The sequence below is a fragment of the Sminthopsis crassicaudata genome, chromosome 4 (genome assembly GCF_048593235.1).
Source record: "Sminthopsis crassicaudata isolate SCR6 chromosome 4, ASM4859323v1, whole genome shotgun sequence".
NCBI classification, from domain to species: Eukaryota; Metazoa; Chordata; class Mammalia; order Dasyuromorphia; family Dasyuridae; genus Sminthopsis; species Sminthopsis crassicaudata.
Window position 1 is genome coordinate 228,151,113 of NC_133620.1, and position 20,220 is coordinate 228,171,332.

At 36.6% G+C, this 20,220-nt stretch overlaps 1 protein-coding gene across 2 annotated transcripts; it reads right to left on the reverse strand.

Annotated features, from left to right (window-relative positions):
- Positions 1–683: 683 nt before the first annotated feature.
- Positions 684–16,892, reverse strand: PRSS35 (serine protease 35). Of its 2 annotated transcripts, XM_074310394.1 has the most exons (3): positions 16,357–16,892; positions 9,600–9,647; positions 684–3,738 (listed from the first exon to the last, which is right to left on the reverse strand). In XM_074310394.1, exon 3 carries the CDS (start codon positions 3,711–3,713, stop codon positions 2,475–2,477), a length of 1,239 nt encoding a protein of 412 aa, XP_074166495.1. In that variant the 5' UTR covers positions 3,714–3,738; positions 9,600–9,647; positions 16,357–16,892; the 3' UTR covers positions 684–2,474. The 2 variants fall into 2 exon arrangements, with proteins under 2 accessions (XP_074166495.1, XP_074166494.1); XM_074310393.1 differs by lacking the exon at positions 9,600–9,647 and having other exon boundaries at positions 16,357–16,891.
- Positions 16,893–20,220: the final 3,328 nt, after the last annotated feature.

Here is a 20,220-nt window from a genome sequence, read left to right on the forward strand (position 1 = left end):
TAAATATAGTAATATGTATAGAAGAATTGTACATGTTTAACATATATTGGATTACTTGCTGTCTAAGAGAGGGAGTGGGGGAAAGAAGGGAGAAAAATTTGGAACACAAGGTTTTCAAGGATGAATGCTGAAACTTATCTTTGCATATATTTTTAAAATAAAAAATCTATTATTTTTTTTAATCACTTTATTAGATTTTGACCTACGGAGAATTTTTTTTAACTCCAGTTCTATCATCTATTACATTAACTCTTCTTCCAGTTTTGCTCAAATTTGACAAATCCTTGGGATCAGAATGAGAAGAAAGATGGATGAAGATTCTGAGTTCAAGCCCTGATTCTGCTAATTACTACTTCAGTGATCTTAAACAAGTTATTTAAACTTTCTGGGCCTCTATTTTGTAGATGCGGTATCTATAAAATGAGAATATAACAAATAGCCTTCTAAATCCTTTCCAGCTCTAAAAATATCACTGTATTATTTATATTTTTGTCAAAATCTTTGATAAAAGCATTGAACAGAAGAAAACCAAGGGAAAAGCCCAGAAGCATTCAAGACCTTCCTCTAGGTGGACATCAATTGATATGGATCTTGTGGAGCCAAATCTTGTTAAGGAAAAGGAGGTATTATATGTATGGCCTTAAAGGAATATGTAAATTCTTTTTTCAGTCTTTTCAAGCACATTTGAATTTTTTTTACTTTATTTGGGACTTTCTTGGAAATGATACTAGAATAGAGTTTGCCATTCCTTTGTCCAGTTCATTTTACAAATTCAAAAACTAAGGCAGATTGGGTTGTCATTCTCTAAAGCTAGATTTGAATTCAAGAAGATGTTTTCCCACTCCAAGTCCAGCACCTTATCCACTGTACCACCTATCTGCCCAATGTGTGTGTGTATATATAATACAGTACATTTAATCTTAAGCACCTAAATTTTTTAAAAAGTAGAGTCTGTAATTTCATAGAAGTAAGTAGTGCCTATCAATGCTCTTTACCAGTATACTTGCCTTCAATTTATAGTCTTAGAAAATTCCCTGTTGTATTGAGAGTTAAATGGCCAGCATGTGTCAAGAGGCAAGAGCTGCATTCAGGTCTTTCTGACTACAATGCCAGCTACCTAGCTATTATATCCTACTCCCTCTTGCCCAATGTAAACATATCTAACCACAACAATGTTTATTTTCCAGATTTGTTATTGTATAGAAAATGGCCAAGAAAAGATTTTTAGTTGTTGGATACATAATGATACATTCTTGCCTTCAATGTAGCACCATCAATAAAGCACCAATCAGCAAACTCACATATAATTATTTCTCCCAACTTCACACACAGTACAAAAGAATGTGAGCTAAAACTATATTTAAGTTGATTCCTCTGAATCCTACATTTCAGGAAGTTGTTATTACCAATGAGAAATATAGTTTGTACAAAGATATAAAGATATACTTAGGTCTCCTTAGAAGGAAAGATTAAAAAAAAATTTAATGCTAAGCAGTGTATTAATTAGGTGAAAGTTAGAGGAGTAAGGGGAAGACAGTAATATTCCAGATACTGAGTAAGGATCATAAATCCACAAGTCTCACCTGGGCTCATCCCAAGAATTAAATTTTCTTAATTAGGAGATCCTTAACTTGGGGCATCTTTTTTAGCTAATGGATCCCAAAACCATGTCCACTCTGGATTGTGTCCCAAAACTCTGTTTTGACTAACATTGAACTTAGGTGAATTAATGTGATTCTTCCCAGTGATGAGATGATTCTGATTAGAATGGCCAGATCATCCAAAAACATGAAAGTTTTTGACATAGAAACATAGAATATTAAAAATAGGATAGATGCCAAAGAACTGGCATATGTGGCAAAAAAGCTAATAATATTTGTCAGAAAAAATAACTGTTTCTTGAGGGGTAGGGAATAACGGAATTCCTACTTTGAGAAAAAATAGCACCTAGTAATATAGAGTAATACAGTGTTTATACTCACTGGGTTCTCAGTATCTCTCAGTTGACCTATTTTAAATATTGTCTGTCGTGGTTTATCTGCTTCTGCAGATACAGTTCTACAAGTCCTATGGAGTATCAGTTAGCTTAGATACTAATTAGAGCAGAACCCTGAGAACAAGTCTATTGAGAAATTACCTATTATTTAATAGTACTAGTTTGAGGCTTCAAAATTTACCTAATTTCTTTTAAGGCAGAAGGAAACACATTTGTTCACAAACCACTTAAAATGAGCACAATTTAAAGAAAAGTATAAACTTTGGCACTAGAGTGCCTGTTCCATTTTAGTAGCAATACAGACTTAAAATTCTCTTTTCAAAAAATTATGAAAATACTCTCATTGTCTTTTAGGAATACTTTTCGAAATGCTGAAATGCTGATGATAGATGTAAAAGTCAATCATAACCTGAGATGAGGAGCTGTTGTAATAACTTGAGACTGGTTTTTGGTGTGTTTTAGGAAGGTGACTTTACAGTTAGCCATAAGTACAATCAGCATCATTTCCATGGATCCATAGACAAATCTGTGCATATTTGAGAGGAGTGATGCGCACTGCAACATTATAATCCTTCTGGACTCCATTGATGTCCATCTGCTGGTGGCCCGAATAGACAGCAATGATCTTGCGCTTCCACTTCTTCTTGTCCGGGTCCTTAAGGCGGAGATAGACCCCAGAGCCTGTAGAGCCAGGCTCTGCATCGCAGTACTGATAGAAGAGGTCATTGGATTCATCTGAAACGCTGCAAAATCGGTAGACCAGCTGCCCAGATCTATCGTTGTCAAAGCCTGAGAAATGAATCATGCTCCCAGGCATCTTCTTGATGGTTGGGCTGATGCCCAGCTCCATATACTTCTTTTTGTGGGGACGTTTCAACTCAAGAAGAGCATAATCATAATCCAGAGCCACATTTTCTCTTACTCCTCTTACCCAGCCTTTGGGAATGTAGGTTGTCTTGACCCTGGTCCACTGGAAAGAGGGCTTACCTTCAGAGCTTTTCTGACCCCTTCCTGATTCTTTCTTTCTTCTCCTTCCTTTGGTTCTCATACCCATCTCCTCTTGGGGATCATGTAGAGGATCTCTATACTCAGCTTCTCTTCGACTCCTTTTAGAACCTCTGGGTTTCTTTCCATTCCTCTTGGACCTCATCTTGAGCAATCCTACCCTTAGTTTTTTGCCCCCTTTAACATAGTCCTGTCCATCATGAATACAGTGAGCTGCTGTTAAAACATGGTTAGGGGAGATGAGAATACCACTACAGCCTGTGGAGAGCTTTACCGCTGTGCTGAAAGGGAAATTAGTTACAAATCGCTTGTCCAAAATACTGAAGCGACTATCAACGCCATACACTTGTCGCTTTCTCCTGGATGTAATTTTTCTTGTAGTGTTCTGAGTAGGCTCAAGCATCAGTCCCTGGACATTCACTTGAGTTAAGGTTCGGGTACCATTTTCAAAGACAGTCTCATAAGAGAGAGACTCCTCCAGCTCAGAAACACTTGGCACTGGTAGTTCCTTTTGGCATTCAATACCACATACTCTGTTTAGCACCAATTTGGCATCTGCTTCAAATTTGGGGCTGGAAAGATGCAAAGTTCTTTCACTGACCACCCGAGGTATTTTTCGTAAGTGCCAGGTAAAATCCTGTTCCATTTCAGAGCCACCAATGACAGTCCATGCAGGGGTAGAAAAGATCAACCAGAATAGTATATTTTCCATTTTGATAGTACAACTCAAGCTTGTCCTTCAAAAAGAAAAAGAGAAGGGTTAGTATTTTATCATTTAAAAATACTCATCAAATTTCACTTACAGATAAAAGTAATAGCTTCACAAGAAGGAACAACACTATACTTTCACCTTTCCAATATGTCAAGAGTCCATAAGTGATATTTTATGGGTCTATTTGGGTATTGGCCAGAAAATTAATATACTTACAAGTATATTATCTTTTCCATAGATTTTCTTAGTCTTTCCCAAAACACCAAAGAAATGCTCATAACTTCCCTTTCCACAGAGAGCCATCAATGCTAGTCAGAGGTCCTTTTCTGTAAAATTACAGAATCTGGGTTCCCTAAGACTTTTCAAGAATCAGCATTGAGTCTCTGGTGCTTGAGCAGGGATCTGGATTAGTCACATCATTATGTTTTTCTATGATCACTAGGTGGCAAAATTTGATTTGTTTATTAGAATTAAACCTTTTGTGGTAGTGTTTGATAGAGAGATCCCTGTAAAAACTAGACCCACATCTTAGTCCTATGTGTATTATAGTAGTAGAGATACACTATACAATGATGTACACAGGGGTCATATTGTATCACCAAAGTTTGTTATTATTAGAAAAATAGATCTCCCAGTAAAGCTAACCTGGTAGTGATAGGAAGAGCTTTGCCACTGGGAAGCAAAGAAAAGACTGCCCTTAATGGAGTATCGATGTATTTAAGTACTAAGGAGAATTAATCCGTCTCTTATATATATATGCTAATGTAAAATGAGTTATGAGAAAGGTGAGAAGCTGCAAAGTAGCCATTAAATGTCAGACACTCTGCCAGGTGCTGGGGATATTTTTTTCAAAAGGTAAAAATAGTCCCTACCCTCAAGGAGGTTTTATTCTATAAAGTGAGATAATATGTATGTGTGTGTGTATGTGTATGTATATATATATATATATTTATATAGAGAGAGACAGAGACAGAGACAGAGAGAAAAAATGTTTGCTATATCTACATGTACATTCATGCATATACATACACAACCAGGCATATATAGAGAAAAAATGTAAAATAAATACAATACATTGGAGAGGGAGAGAGCAAGATACCCTACTGTAATGGTTTATGATCTGCATGCTTTCTTTTCCATGTAATTCTTTGTGCTCTACTGATACATCTTTCATCTGGGAAGGCAAACAAGAGGGCATATGCTATATGTATTCTTCTGGGAATGCATTGCACGTCAGTCCTGGAGAACTATGCAAAGATGCCAGCAGAAACAATAGCAGGCAGCGATTGTGTGAATGCTACATTAACCAATCAACCAATCAATCAATATACATTAAGCATTTATTAGTGACAGACCCTTAGCCAGACTCAGGGTACCCAAATAATCCCAACTTGCAGTGAATTCACATTCTAATGGACTAGAGATTCAGAGGTTGCTGGCTGATTTGGCTTCTCAAGCCCATTCCTTTCCTTTCAGATTGATCCCATGGCAGAAGATAGAGACCTCAACATTATTAAACACAAGCAACTGTGGCTGACATATGGAAGTGTGGCTAGGATAGTACAGTACCAGAAAGCCCATGGCAAGAGAGCCTGAAAGATGGCCAGTGTATTTAAGAATGACAGAAAATTGTTGGTGATGTTAACACAGTCATGGAATTTAGGTTTGGAAGGGAACATAGAGATGATTTAGTCCAGATTGCTCATTTTACAAGTGAGAAGAAGATTAATACCCTGATAAGCTAATAAACTTGACCTGGGTCACACAGGCAATAAAGAACAGAATCAGAACTTGAAGACAGATTTTCTTGACTCCAAGGACCACAGTTATCTAATTCTGCCTTCTCATTTTTCTCTAGATATGTCTTTTCCTTGATAGGAAGAGCTGAAATTTAGAAAGCTACTAAATAAAAATAAATTTAGACAGAGATATATAAGAATCACATGCAATATGGAGTTATAAGGGGGCTTATATCACAAGGCAAAAATGCCATGGGAAACTTAGGCAAAAGGGGCAAATCTCTCCCTGCCAAGAAGAAAGCAGTGTGAAATCTTCACTAGAAACCCTACTAGAATGGTAGAAATAGAATAATAACTATTTACTAATACCCATTTCTCTAGTATTTTAAGGTTTTTAAAGCCATTTTCACACAACAATCCTGTGTAGTAGATAATGAAAGTATGATAATTCTCATTTTACAGTTAAAAAAAACAAAGTTTAGACATATAAAAGAATAAAATTGTTTAAAGTTACTTAAATTCTTAAATTATCTCATTTGATGCCCATAGCAATAATGGTAGGCTAAGTGATACAGATATTATTTCATACATTTTGCAAATGAGAAAATTGAGGCTCAAAGATATTGTGACTTAGTCATCATGAACCAGTTGGTAAGGATATGAGGTAAGATTTGAACTCATGATTCCCTATCAGTCACACTACCTCCAATATGTCAATAGTCACAAAATGGGTAAACTTCTGACACAAGATTTGAACCCAGGAATTTCTTGGCTTTATAACACCTGTTGTTCTAAAAATTATTAGAGCTCATCTTATTCTGTCTGTCTGTAAGTCTAGAAAGAATTTTTCTTAAAGAAATGGCTGATCTTTGTGATAACATAGCTTTTCATCAATCATTCTCTTAATAATTTCATTAGAAATTAAAGTCAAATTCAGTGGCCTCTAGTTTTCAGACTATTCTCTATTTTTTTTTAAATCAGAATATGTGCTCTTCTTTACTCCTGCAGTACCTGTCTTTGTCTGACATGATATTCCAAGCATCATTAATGGGGGCTCAACAATTCCAACAATTTTTAGTGCCTAAGGATAAATAGTTAATCAGGGCAAGGTGACTTGAATTTACCAAGGGCAGTTAGGTGCTCCCTTGCTTACATCCAGAGCATGAATTCCCTATTAGTTTCCCATTCCCATTCCCATTGTAAGTTTTCCATTCAACTAAGGCTGATTTCCTCTAAAAATTTTTTAGTTTGCAGATCTTTCTTATCCTTCCTTTGAATCCTTTGAAATCTGTTATCTTCAAATTTAGGGTGCATGTCAGATAACTCCCTATCTTTTCTCTCTTCTATTGTAAACTTTAGGAGGAAGTGTGCAGTGTATAGTTCTTTGTCTTCCTCTTGGTAGGAAGATGCAAAATTTAGATAGTGATTAAATAAAAAATAAATTTAGATAACCAAGGGTATACCAAAAGTCTATCACACAACCAAGAGGACTTCTGACTGGCTGAATTAAGCCAAGCATTGTAGACTTGACCAATTAATTTGACATGGAGCATACGTCTGTATTCCAAATTCCAAATTGGGTACAGGATGGTGTTGTTAGTGGTATTTTGAGGATAGAAGAGGTCATTGTGCACGGGGTCTATGAGGGAAGAGAGGTTTCTTATTGTGAGAGAATCATGATGGACACAAGGGCCAAACTAGATACAAGGAGAGTAACTAAAGAGAAGGCGTAAAAGCTAAGTACTACCCCGTCCAAGAATGGAGAGTTTTATTTTTATCTTCACTTCTAATTATCTTGCTGCGGCATATTATTTCTGAATTTGTATACTGTATTTTCTTTTCCCTTATAAATAAACTTTTGAAAACATACTCTTGTGGTCTGGAGTCTGTGGAAATGGAGTAGAAGGGAAAGAGGGAGCAGATGCCAGAATTGGGCATCTAGTTACAGTGTCACTGGCAGAAGAATGGGGAAAGGGAATCATGGATTGAGTATATATTGCCAAACCCATGGAGCTAAGCAGCCTCAGGGCCAGTGAAATTCAGGAGAAATTTTTCTCAAGTTGGAATTCAGCGATTACAAGATTAGGAGAAGAAGGGAGTAGATATTATTAAGTATTCAGTGGTGATATCACTGGAATCACTGGTACCAAAAGTAAAACACTCTGTGCTGTTTTGGATTGACAAGGTCCAAGGCTGGTTCCTTAACAAGTCATTCTTGTTTTGTTCCTTACTCTACATATCAATCGCACTGTTTTCTCTGTTATGATCACATACAGAATAAGGTTCTTAGTAAAACTATTTTATGTAAATATTCAGCAAGAATACATTAATATACCCAGGAGTATTCTGATGCCAGTTCATATGGTTCCAGAGAAACCACTGCTAAATTTTCAGTGTGAGCATTTATTTATACCTTATAAATTGACAAATGCTACAAACAAGGTATTTGTTTATTGTTTTGCTGATTGTCTAGACTTTTAAAAATTCATGAAGACAATGTTAATAAAGGTTAAACTTAAAAGCATCATGTAAGAACATGTTGTCCCCAGAGAACCAGCTGATAAATATTTACCAGCACACTCTGCATACTTAAGTCCACAGGGACTTGAATCAAAATTAAGAATCAAAATTAAGCAAGCTTTTTGTCACCAAGAGCCACTGAACCTTTCCATCTGACTTTGAAACGGAATTTTCCTATGTGCGTTGCCTCTCCCTATTACATAGATTGTGGGCTGCTCTTTGAGAGTAGAAGACTGTCTTAGTTTTTCTATTTATATCTCTGGCATTTAGCACAGTGTCTTACATATAGGAAAAATATTCAAAATTAGTTTTCCACAAAATGTTGCCGTTTCAAGGTAATATAAGAAAACAAGCATTACTGATCAATCAGCTTTCAGAAGAAGGAACTAGCCTAACTGCAAAGTCTGACAAAGGCCTAGGCTTGAAACTGGCTTAAACCAGTCAGGGTCAATGATCTAGAGAAGGCTTTTTCTTCACTGTGCTTGCTTAATAGACTCATTGCATACTATCTGACACACCCCAAGGGCAGAGACAGTCGTCATTTTTGAATATGGAATGTATGATCAGGAAGGGGGAACATGTCTAAGAGCAACATGTAAGGGATAAATGAGGAACACTAAACCAGAAGGATTCTGGACTATCAACTCTAAGGGAGGAATAGGACTAATGTTAGAATATAAAAGCTTATTATCCTTTCTGTATCATTGTGTAAACTCATGAAATTTTTATAACCACTTCTGCAAGAGTACATGAAAAGCTTCATCCTGGGGCAGGTAGGAGGTGCAGTGGATAGAGTACCAGCCATGAAGTCAGGAGGACCTGAGTTCAACACTTCCTAATTGTGTGACCCTGAGCAAGTCACTTATCCCCAATTGCCTCAGGAAAAAAAATCATCCTGAATTCATTTACTACATTCTTTTTGGGGTTCTGAATCTTATTTATAACACACATAATAAACATTCAATAAATGCTTTTTTATTCATTCATCTGAATAACAGCATACATGTAAAAACTGCCCATCTGCTTTGGGAAAAAATGTTTACCAATGCCTTACTCTGGAAAAGTGGTCTTTTCAGCTATTTCTACACAAAAATAACAGTTACCACCTAATGCATCATTTTTAAACATCAAGGATGATGATTTAATTCAGTAAACATTCATTGAGCATCTAATATGCTTAATACCAAGTACACTATAATAGCCACTTAAAGGAAACTTAAAATATACGGAGCGATTTTGATTGCTGTGGGAAGGGAAGAGAGAAGGGAAGTAATAGGAAAACTAGGTCCACATAGTCCTTTTCCATTTTGTTCCTGAGCTGAGAATCTCCTCGCTCTCATCCCACCCAGCTCCTTTACAGAGTTAAGTGGAATCCTTGGAATGAACTGAAGGGGACTCTCACTGCTGACCCAATAATATAAGAATTCATGTAAATATTTAAACCTAAAGCAGTAGAAAAAAAAAAAGAGTTCAGAAGACATACTTAAGAATGACTAAGTCTTCTACAGTTAGCTCACTGGGTACTGCTCAGGAGGATCTATTTGACTAAAGAAGTAAAGAGAGCTCCTGGGACATATATAAACCAAAAAGATGGGTATCTTTCACCTGGAGAAAAGAGGTTGCTTACCAACTGAAGACCTGCAGGTGGCAGCAGAAAGCAGTTCAGCAGAGATGCCTAATAGAGAACAGCATCAGAAAAATGAATGGATGAATAAATGGACATTTATTAAGCACTTAATTTATTTATTAAATTTATTTAATTAAGCACTTAAGCATTGTGATGACATCATCAGAGGATGCTGATGAAAAAAAGAACCATGAATTCACTGTGGCCATTCACATTTCTGGTTTATACAATGCTTTTTGCTCTTCACAGTACTACCTATCATTTCCTTTCTCCCCAATAGTTAATGTACACTATGGGAGAGTTACCCAAAGAAAGGAATCTTCATGTGATGTATTTGACTAGACTAAATAAAATAAATAAATAAGCTTTTTTTTTTTTTTTTTTTTTTTTTTTTTTTTAATTCTGTGTTTTCTAAGGGGGGGAAGGAGAGGAGGGTGGAAGGGAATATCAGTAGGAACATGGGAGCTATGCTTTTGAGTGAATCCTAACCCAGTAACCTCTCACCAGAGAGAGAGCTTCCTCTGCCTTTAGGTAAGAGGAGATTATGTGTATAATATTTAAATAAAACACAGTTTTTGCCCTCTTTGAGTTTGGATTTCAAAAACCGTGATTATGGATCACAGAATCTTAGAGCTGGAAGACATACCAGAAATTACCTAATCCATATGTCTTATTTTATAAGTGAGGAATGTTGTTCAGTCGTTTATCAGTCATGTGTGATTCTTCTTAACCCCATTTGAGATTTTCTTGGCAAAGATACTATAAGAGTTTGCCCTTTCCTTTACTTTACAGATAAGGAAGCTTAGGTAAGCAGGGTTAAGTGACTTGTCAAAAAGCTAGTAAATGTCTGAGGCCAGATTTGAATTCAGGAAGGGTAGTTCTCCTGAAAAAGTAAGGAATTCACATAAAAGGTAAAAGACCACATAGAGATCAATGCAGAACTAGGACTCAGGTTTACCAATTTTTAATTTAATGCTCTTTCCATACAACATTTATTGCTTTATTATAACCAAATTTGGGTTTTGCTCTTTTTTTTTTAATTAACTACATTAAGTTGCTGAAAATTGAATTGCTAAAGATATTTAATAAGAAATGATCTTTCTAAAAACAATTCTTTAATAAATTTTGCCACTCTACATGTTATTACCTTCAGTGTCTTAAAACCTTATCATAATAAATGTTATTTGATAGCTACATGAGAGCACTTGGATATGTGCAATATTACTAAAACACAGAACCAAGTCTGGAAACACTAAGGTAGCTTACAAAAGGCAGGGCTTCACAACGTGACCTCAAAACCAAAGCAATTAGAGACCATGCATTTGGTTAACCTTTCTAATTTAGTCTATAATTAAGCATATTTTAAAATAGGATGAATACTGAAGAACATTTTACTTTGGAAAATCTGAGTTGCCTTGTGGTGACTTTAAATGCAGAATCAGTGATAGCTAGTGCCCATGAAAGAAGTAATCTTGGAGCAGGATCCCAGGTCCATCTTCACAGACCCCAAAAGTGACATTTATTTCTTAAAACAGCCCCATCCTAGAGGGGTGGAAGCTGGCACACACGGAAGGTTCAGGTATGTGTGCCCTGCCTTTTCCCACTCCTCTTTCTTTGTCCAATCTTCCTCTGTAACCATGCACTCCATTCTGACTTTGCAAAGGACCAGAGCTGTCTGTTCCAAACCCCAGCCTTGGATAATAAGGCTGAGGTCAGGACAGTCATACTATACTGTGAGTCAGCCTCCACAGCTGATTATGGGGTGGGCAGATCACAGATGGGGACATAGGGAAAGAGAGAGCTTTACAGTAATTAAATGAGAAAAATGTATGTATGAATACACAATATATATGTATGTACATATGCACATATAAGTACTTCACAAACCCGAAAACACTATATACACATATGAGCTTTTATTACTCATTGTTATTATTCATATTTGTAGTCTTACATCAGTTAGTGGTGACATAGCTATGAGTCTATGAGATGACATTTGTACATAACCTACCAATACCAATACCAAAGTGTCCAAACTTCACTTTAAAGGGACATTACTTTTTTTTTTTTTTTTTTTTTTTTTTTTGGCATGCTTAATTTTTAGCTATTAAGGTAGTGAGTTTTGTTTGTTTTTTTCCAATTTTTTGTCCAGCTCAGCTATCCCCTCACACACCTAATGTTCCATAGCCCATTTATTTCCATTTCTTTTTCCAGGCTGTTCTCCATTCCTGCAACACATTCTCTCCTCCATTCTGCTTCATGAAGTTCTTAATTTCCTTCAAAGTTCAGCTCAAATATCACCTCCTTTAAAGTGATTTCTTCCTGATTTCTATCTCCCACTACTAACTGCCTTTCTGACTCCCAAACTTACTTTGTTTGCATTTTGTATTTATGTATGTGGTCTCTATTAATAGAATGTAAGCTCCCTGAGAGCAGGGATCAATTTAATTTTGTTTTGCTCTTTCCAGTGCCTAGTGTGTAATAAGCTCCAAGTAAATACTTATTGGCTCATTGATTGGCATTTATTAGCTATGTGATTTTAAGCAAATCACTTATACCCTCTGATCTCAATTTTCCCATTTCTAAAATGAGGAGATTGGATTGGATCATCTCTATAATCCCTTCCAGTTCTTATGTTATATTTTGAATATCTATTTATTTTGAAATACATACCTATTTTATTTATACATATTTATTTTGAATAAATATTGAATGAAAATATATTGAACATCTGAAGTCCTGTAACTATAACTTTACTGAATAATTTATAGTTTTATAATATTATATAATAGTATTTTGAAATATTATGTATTAATATTTAGTACATATAATACATATATTTAGCATAATATTAATATAATAGTATTAGCTGAAGTTAGAGGAAAGCTCTGAGTTATTTTAATGATCTATGTTCTGCTATCTATATTGACAGACATTTGAGTTTTTGTAAAACTCTCTGTCCCATTTTCACTTTTTAATATTGTACCCATCTTTTAAGATCCAGTCTATGAAGTCTCTTTTAATAATCCTCAGACTATCCTTGACCCCATAGACCTCAAATACCACTTAGTTTTTACTTCCTGCGAGAACATATCATGTAACATTTTATATTTTAGTTATTTGTGTCTGTGTTTCCTTATAAGGTTGTAAACTCTACTACGGAAAGAACTGTCTTTTTAAAATCTTTATATCTCCTCCAGAAATAGCACTAGCACAAGGATCTAGAAACAACAAACAAATGTTTCATGCAGTTCTAAAATTTTCTTATTAAATGAAAAACATCATTAATTCTCCAGTTTGCAAGCATATGACAATTTTTGGTTGCAGGCTAGAAATTCTCATGCTTTTTACCTCAAGACCACTAGATGGCAGGGCCAGACAGAACATCACAATTCTTGCCAATTAGACTTAGGGATTTAAGAATTCAAAAAGGAAGATTACAGGGGTCTTCTAATATGACTCTCTCATTTTACAGTTGAGGAACCTGAGGGTTATAGTATTCATTTGTATTATTATTCAGTGTGTCACGGTGGATAAAGAACAAACCCAAACCGAGAAAACCTTATGATTTAAAATCCCTACTCTAGGAGCTCTGAATAGCTTTCTAAGGAACAGAGAAGGTACTGACCTACATTGGCAGAAGGAGTGTTTTTTAAGATAATTCTCCATATCAATGAATTCACAGGTCTAATCCCTGTCTCTGTTCCCCCCCTTTTTTATTCACTCAGCTGTGATTTATATTTTACTTTGAAAGACTGAGCATAAAAATGATTAACAGAGTGATAAATAAAATGCTTTCATAATAATAATGGTCATTCTTCCATTATCTCATTCAAACCCTGTTCAGAAAGTATTATTATCCTCACTTTATAAATGAGAACCCAAAGTCTTTAAAAAAAAATTTAAAGGATTCTGTACAACTAGTTACTATTAAGACTGGGATTTGAACTCTCACTCCAAGTCTAATCCACTATCCATTGCTTCACACATATGGAATGGATTACATTAAGAAAACCTACCGTGTAGTCTACATAGTATGAATTGATGAACTGAGGGATAATATTATCCATTAGCAGCCAACCCTCTAGTAAGCTGTTTGCCAACCAGAACTACTGTGCCAATTGATGTCCCCTGACCCAGATGCCTTCTGAATCTTCCAAAGCTGCACAGTCATCCCATTCATCAGGCTAAGGGGACACTCTTTAGCCCACTCCCCATATCATATTTGTTGGGACTTAGGAATACTTGAATCAATCAACAGGTATTAAGCTTTTTGTCAGCTTCCACATGAAAACAAATGGCAAAAGACTTCAAATTGATTCTGGGAATGTCTGTGGGCCTATTTTTAAATGTAGTTTGAAAAATGGAAATAAAACAATGTCTATGACATTTTGCAATAGTTTGGGGGTCAGGACAATGGCAGAGGCACAGTGGACTATAATTCAATCCTATGTTATTTTAGTTCACTTTAAAAATTTTCTACTATTTTGGGTTCCTTGGAGTCTTATCAGTGCAGTCTCACTATATACAGTAAGTTTATTTCTAGAAAATGATAATTCATAGAAATTTGGATTGATTAATCAGGAACTTATTCATTAAAGAAATTCTGCAATGAGTTCTTTTGTAAAACAAAGATTCCTGCCAAGAATAAGGAGGGGAAAAAAATAACATCAAAATGAATAAGGCATGCTTTCTGGGTTTTGACATATGGGGTTATATTAAAGCAGAAATAAATTCTTCTTGGTAGACTATTTTCCAGGCTTTTCAATTTACTTATACTCACAATGCTTTTTAGCTAAGACATAGATAACTTTTTAACTAGTCACACAAAATAGGAATAGAAAATGAAACCTAGAAATACAAATTGCTACAATAGAATGTATATTTCTTGAGATTGTGGACTTTTTAGGGTTGGTATTATTATTTATATTTATTATTTTGATCTTTATATTGCCAACACCTAGCATAATGTCTAACTATATTATGCCTGACTACTGAATTGAAATGAACTTAATAAAATAATGACATTCTTTATTTTCAGTAGTAAGTAAACTGTTTAAGGGTAGAAATTTACATTTTTCTCTTTGTAGATCAAGTAATAGCAAAGAGTAGGCACTTAATCTGTGTATGTTGACTGATTGATTTTGTGTTCTGTTACAGGATTTAAAGTTGCAAGGGATCTCAGAAGTCATCTAGTCTGACCTCTGCATATCAAAGATGAAGAAACACCTTCTCAAAAAGGTAATTTGCTCACACAGTGGGTACTCTGCAGTGAATATGCCTTGGTTATTTAAGATAGGCTGAAATAAACAAATGCTTTATTTAGTCAGAAAAAAAATTAGTGCTAACAATACTCATTACCTTTGTTCCTTCTTCCCCCCCTTCCCCCAATACTTTCCACAGAAAATGCAGCTAAAGTGAATTTGGAGGCAGAGGATCTAGTTGTGAATCCTAGTTCTATTACTTACTACCTGTGTGTTCTCAGATAAATTACTTAGGTTCTTCATCCTTAAGATGAAGGGGGTAGATTAAGTGAGCCTCTAAAATTCATTCCTCTAAAATGCATTTCATAAAATGAAATCTATGACTCTATGAGCATTTACTTAAAACCAGAGCAAGTGTCACATTGCCAACATTGCTTCCAAATCCAACTCTTTACTAAATTTGAAACGCTCTGACAATTCTTAATCAAAATCAAGACTTGTAAAATGCTAGGGTAATTCTTTCAAGCCTAAATATCTCATGTGGGGTGACATATCCTCTCTTCCCTCTCAAATGTTGAGCCAGTTTGGTTCTAAAAAGGATACTACAGATGGCAAAGTCATTTTCAAGAAAAGATCTGCTCATACCTTGAACCCCTTATTCTCCAGCCATGAAAGCCTTCAGATTAAAAGGGGCAACTCCTATTTCAGAGCTCTGTAGGGGGAATTTAAGATAGAGAAGAAAGCCAGACTGTACTTAAAATCTCTTCTTCTCCAACAGAGGCACTAGTGGGGAAATGGTGGAGGGGATGGGCAGCCCAGTCTCTGAAAGACTTGGTGAATGCTCCCTCTGGGCCCTTTTACTGGTCTGCATGCAGCTAGGTTCATAGAAAAAGGATAACAGAGAAAAAGAAAACCGCCCATTATAAATCTGCCAAAGATACTTTCAACAAGAAGAGAAGGCTTTCCAGGAATGGGTTTTACACCTTTTTTTTTTTTTTTAATGTCATCTGTTAATAATTATATAAATTAAAAGGAAGGCAAATCCTTCGATACTACTTAACTAGCAAGAATTTCTTTTGGATTCCAAATGAAACACTGTCACTTAATATTTAAAGCATCTGTAGTAGCAAAAAACTTTTCTGCAAGCCTATTGCCCAGCCTAGAAGCTGTCCAACAGAAAATTTCTGGAGGTGCTGAGCTGAGCTTGGTCCTTATCTTTGGAGGCGCTTAAAAGTTGCCTCAAGAGTCACATCCTTCTTCCAGGAATACTCTTCAGGTGTTTAAGAGAATGGAAATGTAAATTAAGCACAAATGAGAAAAATTCTCATGCACTAGAGTCTTAGGATCAAAGAATCATAGTTTTTTAACTGGAGAAGACTTCAGAAACCATCTAATTCAATTTCCCTTCACTTTACAAATGGGGAAACTGAGGCCAAGGAAGTGACTTGCTCGAGATCCGTGATAGGCAGGATTTGAATCAAGATCCTCTGACTCCTAACCCGGTATTCTGAGTCATGCACATGCATCATGAGAAAGGTGGGCTTGCTCCCTACCTGTTGGCTCCAGAAAAGTGAGTGGAATGACAGTCGCAGAAAGGCTACCCAGCTTGACTTAGGAGATTCCTTTTTCGGACATGGAGCCTCGTGGGGAGGATAAAGGAGAGCTCCAGTACCATGGGCTACCAGGGCTGGAGTCACCCCCAAGGAGCACTGGAGGAGACTGAGGAGGCGAAGTGGAAGCCGGGTGGTTCTTTCCAGAGAAGGGGGGGTGTAGGGAGGAGGAAAGAGAGGGGGAGAAAAAGGGGAGGAGAGAAATAGAAGGGGAAAGTGAATGACTCCCAGACTTCGGAGCGAGCTCAGGGTGAAGAGACTTGGGAGGGGTCTTTCTCTGGAAGGAAGGAGAGGAAAATGAGAAGAGGGTGGGGAAGGAGAGAGGGGAAGGAATCTGGAGGGCAGGGGGAGGGAATTCTTCGGGGACTGAAAGAAGAGAGAGAGGGAGGGATCAAAAATTCTAGGGAGTGCCCTCTCCTCAATGAATTAAAAGGGATAAAAGGGTGGAAAGTGACCTTGCTCTAGGAATTCAGTCTCCGCATCTCCCGGCAGGGATGCCCGCTTTCCTGGGTGAAAGGACGGAGCTATCCAAAGATGAATTAAAAGGTCCCTTAGGCTCTCATGGGGATGGAAGGGGAGAGAGAAGAGAAGGATGGGCGGGGAATGGGGTGGGAGCTTTCCGAGGAATCGGGAAACGAAGCTAAAATCTGCAAGAACTAAAAAAGATTTGGCTTCTTTGTACTTGGACTGAGCTCACAACTTATTTTTTCCCCTAGGGCAAATCCTTTTTCACTTACTTTTCAGAAAGGCTTCCCTTCCACTTTCAAAGCAGTTGGCCTCTCTGGAAAGTGAGACCCTACTGGCTGGTGCACCCTGTTGTAAAGGGAAGGAGGATAGATCTAGAGAGAGAAGGGAAGCCTGGTGGTCAAATAACCGCCCAGGGGAGATGAGGAATCTCCTCACTCTAGTGAAATTCCCATGGATTGCCGAATTCATTGTGGATCTTTGAAGACTATGTAGGACTCAGTAGACCCGGAATGGATATTAAAACTTACTGTGTGATTTGTGATTTGCCACTTAAAACCCTCTTTGAGCCACAGTTTCCTCATCTGTAAAATGGGAATAAAAAAATACAGTTGAAGTGAAGACAGTGCTGTTTAAAAAAAAAAATCCTAAAATCATATACGAAATATTATTAGGAAATGCAGTGTAGTTTAATGGATGAAAGACATAACTTGAGGTCTTGCCTCTGACATCCTAGGACTTTGAATGAGAGTAATTTACCCTCTTAGTGCCTATTCTAAGACTGAGTAACTAAAGGGTAAGGCAGAAGAATTTTCAATCCTAAGAATTCAAAATAATATATATGAGATCACAGGTTCATGACTATATGTGTGTGTTTGGGGTATGTATTTTGTTTGGCTCATTCTCCCAGAGCCAAGCAGGCCACATCTTGTTAAAATTCTAGGGCATCCCCAAGAGCTTAGAAGCATGCTTGTCTCTAATGCCATCACTTGGAGCCCCCATGGATAGGTTACTATCTCCCCAGTGCCCCTGTTCCATAAAACCACCTAACATCAATTAGCTTTAACAAAGGGTCCAGTAGCCCATGTGTGATTCTTTGGGATACTGATATTGAATTGATTGCAAAACTGCTTCTGCTAACTTCCAAATTATTTCCTTTTTAACATGAATTCACAATGTTCCTTCAATTGCTAATTATCAGTGGCTAGGATCATTTAACATCAATTCTATTAATATCCATTAATCAATTCCACCAATATCCATTAACATGAAATTCCACTTGATATCAATTCCATTACTATCCATTAATCAATTAATCCATTCATCAATTCTATTAATACCCATTAGTATCAAATTCCATTTATTATCAATTACTTTTACAAAGGGATATTCAAAGATACAATAAGAACAAATACAAACATTTTACACAATACCTGGGGGCATATCTATTACTTAACTCAGTTCCTACATAACATTAGGCTACTCAAGTTCATGTCCAAATATAATCCAACTGTCAAATGAATCCTCATCTCAGTTTTCTCTGGTCTAGAAGGTACTCCCAAAAGTTACTTCTTATTTTTGGGGCATCAATACTGGGGCTACAGACTTCAGTCTTGCTGTCCAACCAAGACTGATGGCCTGCTTCTGAATTTTGAAACACACTAGGTTAGAAACTCCACTCTCTTCAATAGAAATGAAAAGAATAAGTGCAGAAGTCAAAAGACTGTTTCTTGGGGCTACACATTACAAACAAGCATATATGTTCAAGACATTTATACAGAATACATGGAAGGTGATCTCTGAAGGAAAGCCTTAGGAGAGAACACAAAAGGCTCATGCAGAAGAAGGGACTGGAATTGAGTCTTAGGAGGAATACAGGAAAGCCTTGAGGCAGAGTTGAACAGGGAGAGCATTTCAGGCCTAAAGAACAGTCAGTGTCAGTCAAGGGGACACTGAGTCAGGAGGGAGGATATTGTAGATTTGTTAGGTATAGGGAGGAGAGTAAAGTATAAGAAGATTAGAATGATCCAGATTACAAAAATGCCAAAGAGGCAGCTAAGTAAAGAAAGGATTGTAGTAGAGAAAGACTTGGGTCAGATAAACCAAACAGAAGGCTATTGTAAAAAAAAAGTCCAGGTGGGAAGTAATGAGGATCTACACTGATGGTGTTAAATTCAAATAGAAAAATGGGGAGGAGGGCACCAAACTCTACATAAGCCACATGCTGACCTAGAAAATCACATTAATTTTATCTCTGTTTAATTGTATTTTTATTTTGTTAAATATTTAATATAATTAAATTATATATAATTTTCCTATAGTGTGAAAGTATAGAGCTGGATATTCAATCCAACCCCTTCTCATGGGCCTGGCTCCAACCCCTTCTCATGTTCTGGCTCCTTGCTGAAAGACCTGAATAGTTCATCAACCTGGTTGTCCCTGATCCTCATGATTTGAATGCTATGTTAAAGATAATTGACTGTATCTAGAAGGAAGACCTAAGCTTACATATTGTCTCAGACATTACCTGTCCATGTGCCCCTGAACCAATCATTTAGCCTTCCACAGCATACTCACTTGTAAAATGGGGTTAACTATAGCACCTTGGGTTTTTGTGAGGATCAAATTAATATATGCTTTGCGGAACTTAAAATGCTATCTAAATGTAGGCTAATATTATCTCTTGAATTTGGTGAGTGTCCCTATAGACAAGCAGACAGCATTTTCAGTCTCTGTCCAGACTAGAGCTTGTTAGAGGCTCAGACCAAAATAGAACTGATTTCTTCTGATAGCAGAATATGTCAAAGTGATCAAAGATGGCTAAGGAGAAACAGGGAGAGAAATTCTTTACTACCCAGAATCAACCTTGAAAGAACATTTCTTTGAGCAGCCAGACTGTAGCTTGTATCTCTCTGCCTCATAGAGCTGTTGCTAAAGACTTCCTCACTAACCTTTGGCTCTAAGGCCGTTCCCAGTTTTGTGCCACATTGTACCAGGAATTGTCCCATTGATACTCTTGCTTTTTCTTTTTTTTCCCTAGAACATTTATTTATTGTTAATACATTTTAATAATGAATCATGTTCGGAGAGAAAAATGAGAGCAAAAGGGAAAACCATGGGAAAGATGAAGAAGAAAAGAAAAAGAAAAAGAAGAACAAGAACAAGAAGTGAATATAGTATGTGTTGACTTACATTTAGTTTCCTTAGTTCATTTTCTGGATGCAGATGGCATTTTCTGTCCAAAGTTTATTGGGATTGCTTTGAATCACTGAACTACCGAGAAGAACCAAGCCTTTCATAGTTGATCATCACACATTCTTGCTGTTATTGTGTACAAGGTAT

What these genes read in the sequence shown, in the direction of transcription:
- PRSS35 (XM_074310394.1), bottom strand. Translation starts at nt 3,713, where the DNA reads ATGGAAAATATACTATTCTGGTTGATCTTTTCTACCCCTGCATGGACT.